Genomic DNA, 6,473 nt, shown 5'->3' with positions numbered 1-6,473 from the left:
ACATATGCACTTTAGTGAGGTAAATGTTCTTGTGAAATGTGCAGGAGAAAGCACAGGGAGGTTAAAGTCCTCAGCTCCTCTGTGAAGCTGACCCAAAGGGGCAGCAGCTGTGAAATTTTCTTTTCCCTTTTACTGCCAATTTGCCTTGGCTCTGACCTGGGGAAACCTCTTCAAGAGGAGTACAGTTCAGGTCAAGACTTGGCAAACCATTCGCTGCATCAGGGCTCATTCACCTCATGCAAAACTTAACCTCTTCTGTGTGGATGTGGCCGCCCTCTGGCACAGGGCTGTTGTGCAAAAATACACAATACGGCATTTTCTTGAGCTCTTGGCTCGCCATAACCAGCAGGTCTCCCTCTGTGCTTTTCTGTTTCCCCCCCTGAGATCACCACCCTGTGCTGCATGTAAATTAGGAAGTAAAAATGAGGTGCTGGACCTGTCTCCTGGCAAAATCTGTCTCACATTTCCCCTGCAGGGCAAAACACTGGAGTATGGGAAGCAACAATAGTGATTCCTGTTCTGCTGCTGAACTCAGCAAGGAGCTGACATTGGAAAAGAGGTTGGGAGACTGAGCAAGAACCACAGAAGAAGAGCTCCTGGAGGGGCTGGGAAAACTACCCTGAGGTATAAAAGGGAAGCAAATGCTTTGCATGTGGTTATATTCATTTCTGGGATCCACCACATATGTACACAATTAGCAGGTAATAATTTGTGGGGATTCGGTTAGAGGTTTAGGGTCAGATGTGTGGGTTAAGAAAGGCAAGGAAAATTCCTTGCTCAAGGAATTTTCCTTGATGGGAAGGGGGTCTGCTCCATCAGCAAGAGGAAAGGTGGGCTGGGATGTGGGGGAGGAGGCGTCTCATAAACACCCACCTGTGATGCTTCTCCATGGCTCAGGGCAAGAGTGTCCTCTGGCAAACAGGTACACAAGGCTGTCTTCCGGGGTTAATAAGTACACTGGGGAATGGCCCCTTCACAGCCAGTGTTACCCTGCAAGGCACCACCCCTTGTGATTTTCCAAGCAGAAAGGCACTGGGAACAGCAGTTCTGGCACAGCGTTGCGGGGCTTCACGGGATTACTTATTCGCTGTGTTCCTGGAGCAGCTCAAGGCTTCCTGTTTCTGCCTCCAGTGTACAAATTGATCAAGTATCCACAAGGCTCACGATCCCCAGAGGCAAAAGAAGACAGTAGGAAGGTGATTCATGTTGCAAATCACACTGTGGCTGGAGGACCTGAAGGGCTCTGGAAAGTCGGAACTGGTATCCTGCCTTCTTCTACCTCCCTAACGCTTCATCAGGGTAATTAAGGCAGCAGACTCAGTCTGGATGGATTTCATTGCCGGCGCCATTGGAGGTAAATACATAAAGTGCTGCTTGTTGGTGAAGGCAAATCACTTTGTTTCCTTCTAGTTCAGGTAACGGGCAGGTCTCGATGGCAGTGAGAGTCTTTTGACATGGGCTGCTTGCTAAATGCTTGCTTCTATTAAATGGAAAATATCATCAGAGCAGGTTCACAGAGCTACTGGAGAGGCACTGCTGTAATTTGGTAGGCTGAGGTCATTGCCCTGTGATTTCCTCCAGTCTAATTGCAGCAGGACAGGGGGAAACTCTGATAGGAAGAGACAGAGTGGAATAGGTTGTGTGCAGACACAATCCAGCTGGTATTGCCTGGGCAGCAAAATCTCATGTGTCTGCTGCTTGGGGGTCCTGGCAGGCTGTCGGGGTCATGGCTCTGGGGGGCTGAGGATGTGGTTTGTCAGACAGGACGGGTGGAGGCACAACTTTGTTGTAGTGATGAAGGTCTGAATGAATGACTCTTGCATTATCTTAAGGATGTATTTGCAGTTGTGATGGTAATTTCAGTGCAGGCATGTTACAGGGCAGGCTTTGATCTGGGAGAAAGTAGGTTAGCTGAGTATAAAAAAAAACTAAAAGGAGAAAAGTGTGTTTTAATCTAGACATTTTTAGAGCGTGTACTTCTGAAACACAGCTTTGTTGTAAACAACAAAATATAACCACTGTTCTCATTTCTTTTCTGAAATCTTGTCAGATTTAGTGGAGTATCAAATACCAAGACAAGAGCCTTGGGGTTGAGCTGCGAGAAAGGTCAGGTAAACATGCCAGAGAGCTGAGATGCCCAGCCCAAACCTGCATGTCAGACCACTTTGAGAATTGCTGAAATTTGCCAGTTTCCCTCACCAGGAGCAGCCTGGTCCCAATGCAGACATGCATTTCCCAGGAAGGACCTCAAAGAGTTTTACCCTATAGCTCATCACTTGATATGTGCAAGTGGGGTGAGGTTTGGCATCTCAGTGGCATCCAGTCCTGAAGATTACTGTTGCTTAGGTTGTTGGCCTTCCTGGGGTGCTGGAAGACCCTGATCAGGAAGGACCTTTCATGGGAGAGGGGGATATAACCAGCCCCTCCATGAAAGCTTGCTCCTTTCCTCCTCTTTCCTTGCTGACTTCAGAGCACCCAGTGGAGATGGGAGTCCTGTGCTGAGACTGGCAATGACATGTCCATCTTGGAGGTCTTCTCCAAAACTCCTCTTACACTTCACAAAACTCCTCTTAGACTTCACATTAATGGTGGGGTTGATTGTATTCACTGCTTGGACTCCTTTGCATTTGTTGGCAAAGTTGGAACTGGGTCACTCAAGGATAAACTTATTTTGTAAGGGAACATGAAGAATTGAAAACACAGTTTCCAACTGGCCATTCACCTCAGCTTTCTGCCCCTGCTGCCATGGTTTGTGTGGTGCTTCCCTGTCTGGGTGCCAGCATCATGTGCTGCCCAGCCATGCAGCATGCATCTCCCATGGGTGCCCTGGAAACAGGCTTGGCCTGGGAGGATGCATGCTGGGGAGCTCCTGCTACGACTAGAAATGTCTTTGCTTGTTTTAAGGTGCTTTACTGACCTCAGGGTGTCAGAGAGCAAGATTTTCCATCCTGTCATCTGTGTCTGACTCAGGGCTTTTCTACAAGGGATAATGCAACTTCTCACTGCCAGAGGTGTTTTCTGGTGTGCTGTTCCCTGCTGGGAGCTTGCACATAGACATGTGTGAGGTATTTGGGCAGGGCTTCGTGGTTGTGATCCCTGCCCCAACATGGGACAACTTCCAGGGGTGGGACAGCTTTCCTGCAAGAACTGGGATGGTTTTGGTGCTGACCTTCTCTCATGGCTCCTATTTATTAGAGCTGAAGCATTTTTCATGTTCCCAAGGAGGCTACAAATCCAGCTGAAGTGCGTCAAACAACTCAAGAGGTAATACAAGTAATAACAGAGTCTCTGTTTAGTAAATTACATTCTTGTGACCTTGATCTGCTTTCAGAGTGTTTTGGAGAAGGCATGGCTTAAGCACCTCTGAAAAACAGCAGAGATGCTGCCTCTTTGAATCCCATGCAATGATCCAGTCTGGCTCAGGCACCTGCACAAATACTGTCTTCTCTGAGCTACTGCTTTTGCGGCCATGGAACAAGCTCAGCATCTCCAGCCCAGGAAACAGTGACCTGCTATGACTCCAGATGGAAAAACCATGACAGAAACATGCTTAGAGGCTATGGAGGCTTTCAATAACCACCAAATGGGGCTGGATGTTGCAGAAAGCCATTCACATGTAACAATGTCCTTCCTGATCAATACAGTTGAGCAGGAGGTAGGACTAGAGACCTTCTGAGGTCCCTTCAGACTTATATTTTCCTGTGATATCATGCGTGTTTTCTAGCCCTGCTATTGCAGCAGCCTTGTCAAGTAGGGGGTGACTGGACTCTTATGCCAGGTCTAAAGATTTGGGAAGAGGAAACTGAGGTTCACCCAGCAGTGGTAGAGCAGCAGGGTCTGCAGCATCCCCAGACTTCTCCACATCTTGCTGCTAGGTTATACACCAGTCACATGCAGTCCAAGGGTAGGTCAAACAGTCCATCTAAGGAGGGAACATGCTGTCTCCTTGTCCTTACTGTTAATAGTTCCTGCTGGTTGTTGCCAGGGTCACGTTACTGGACTTCTGCTTGTTTAGTGTATTGGGCACTTCATATGTTCCCAACTCTTCACAAAGCAAAGGTCTTTGAAGTTGCTGACTATCCATCCAGTGTATGGACTGTGATCCCTGTTCCTTCTTGGATCTCTCAGCCAGGGGTCTGTCCATAGCTGGGAGCTGTTGCAGCCTGGTGGGCTCTGTATGGCTGCCACTTGTTCTGTGCTGATTGCTGCTGTGGTGGTCGTGCTGCCAGGACCCCTTCTTGTTTGAATTGTCTGGTTGATGTGGCCTGACTAGTGAAGAGGCTGTGAGTAATCCAGTTTTGTACCTGCAGCATGTATAGGGGATGCTGCAACCTCTGCACAATACCTGAGAACATCTCGGATGAAGTAGGGATAAAAATGGCTCATTAAACCCAACAAAGATAATTCACTTGATTTTGCTATTTATTTTAGTCACAGCTGGTGCAGTGTTACTCAGCAGAAGTCCCACAGGAACCCTGTTCCCTATACATGCTGTACATTGCTGGCCTTTTTGATTCTGCTGTGCAAACAGGGCACATGTGGGTCATGCTGTCTTTGTGCCAGGCTATTTATATCGTGTGACATTGTGCGGAGCCCTTCCTTTTCAGCCTTTGCTGGACATGGCTAAGCCCTTCAGCTCTGATAACTGCTCAGGGTACCTTGGCTGTTAGGGAGAACAGTTCATTACAGGCTGCGGTTGTTTGGAAGTCTGGGAGCCTCACATCTCTACTTTGGTGGGAACAGTGAAAAATTTACCTTTATGGTCTCCTCCCAAGTGGAGCTGTTTGGTCCTTTCTGGAACTAGATTGAGTGGGAGCCATTAGGACTGAAAAGAAATGGGAAACAGGCTGGTTTGGGGCAAACCTGCTTGATTTTGTCTATGTTGCTGAGGTCTCAGCATCTTAATGTGCGAATAGCACCATTTCTCCAGAAAGTAGGACACTTCTCACCCAAATGAGCCTTGGTACATGAACCAAGGCTCCTACTTCCCTGACCTGGTGGAGCAAGCCAGGGCTTAACCCAGCATTGCTAGTGTCTGCTCAGCCCATGGCCACTGCCTCTGAGATTCAGGAAGTCTGAAACGGATGCGATGCCAAATCCTCCCCGTTGCATGGGGTGCTTGGGCCACAGAACTGCACCTCTGAGGTCAGCACTGTCATGCTGACATTGATGTATGTGCTGCTGTCCCCTGGCTGGCGGGCTCTGTATTTTCAGGCTGCCTCTGGCTGGTGGCTGGGAATCTGGGACAGTGCAGGTGACCCCGGGTGACTTTGTGCATTGTCACTCTGTCCAGAGCAGAGGCACCGCTCCTTCGAGCCATATTGCTCTGCCTGTGTATTCCCATTTGACGTCTCTCTTTCAGTCTCATCTCATTTTGGTTTTAAAATACAGAATGTGGTTTCTTGACCATTTTTCATCTTCATTGCTATGCATCTGGTGGCAAATTTGACAAAGATTTTTGAAGAACAAAACTCATTTTTCTGCTAACAAGATGCTGTTGTTTATTTTCTTCTGAGTAATGCACTTTGGGATTGTCTGCTGGTGACTCACACCAGCAGCTGCTGCTTTTTTTCACCATGTAACCATAGGTTAACATGCCTTGTGAAATTCCCACAACAATGAGTATATTTTAAAATAATGTCTTCTTAATTATTTTTTTTTTAAAGAAGGACTCAATGAGAGGCTGTTTCCAACCCTTGAGCCACCAGATGTTCACCATATCTATGACTGCCTGGCTCCCTGAAGGGTTCATCCAGCACTTTTATGAACACGATCTTGATCTAAGTAACACACATGGATACAGCTCTGTTGTCCCCCAGCCTGACTTCCTCTCCAGTGACTTGGCAGTTGATGTACTAGGAGGAAGTTAGCTGGTCAGCCCCTTTATCAACTGTTGCATCTGCCAACAGAACTGAGAAATGCAATGAGGTAAGGGCAGGGATTGGGGGGTGATCTATTTGTTACTGCCACCCACAGAAATCCATTCTGGAGCTCTTCTGCTCTCCTCATCTGCCATTCAGGCAGTAACTTTGTCTTATAGGATCAATGCATTTGCAACTCTGGTGGCTATTTTAAGGTCTCAAAATGAGCCTAGGTGTTGATAGAGGATAGACAACCCCCTAGCATGCTGGACATGCCACCATGGCCAGGCAGTGAGGCTCAGCTGGGTGCAGGGTGTGCTGCCTAGTTCTGGTGCCTCCCTGCCCGTTCACTCTGCAGACCGCTGAGGTGCTGAGGGTGGGTGGGCTCATGGCAGAGCTATGCCCTGGCCTCATGCCAACCTGCCAGGCAGCCTTTGCTTTTGCTCCTTGTGCTGCTTTTGCAGCAGTCTTTGCTGCACGTAGAAGATGCACTTCAGAGGCTTAGTCCAGCAGGCTGCTGTGGACCCTCATGTCCAATGGGCTCTGGATGTGCTTTGTAAGCTTCAGGCAGGTAATGTCCACTCCTTGGCATGCAGCAGTCAGCAGGGATGC

The 6,473-nt window shown here is 48.3% G+C and overlaps 1 protein-coding gene across 1 annotated transcript in view; it reads left to right on the top strand.

Moving 5' to 3' along the window:
* Nucleotides 1–1,326: 1,326 nt before the first annotated feature.
* SLC25A47 (solute carrier family 25, member 47) overlaps nucleotides 1,327–6,473 on the top strand; it is a 9,102-nt gene continuing 3,955 nt past the window's right edge. The window contains exon 1 of the mRNA XM_009998007.1: nucleotides 1,327–1,354. Within this exon, the coding sequence (XP_009996309.1) occupies nucleotides 1,327–1,354 (28 nt within the window). The remainder of the gene's footprint in view (nucleotides 1,355–6,473) is intronic.

This window comes from Chaetura pelagica, unplaced genomic scaffold (assembly GCF_000747805.2).
Source record: "Chaetura pelagica isolate M959 unplaced genomic scaffold, ChaPel_1.0 scaffold354, whole genome shotgun sequence".
Classification (NCBI taxonomy): Eukaryota; Metazoa; Chordata; class Aves; order Apodiformes; family Apodidae; genus Chaetura; species Chaetura pelagica.
This window is presented reverse-complemented; position numbering and strand designations above follow the sequence as displayed.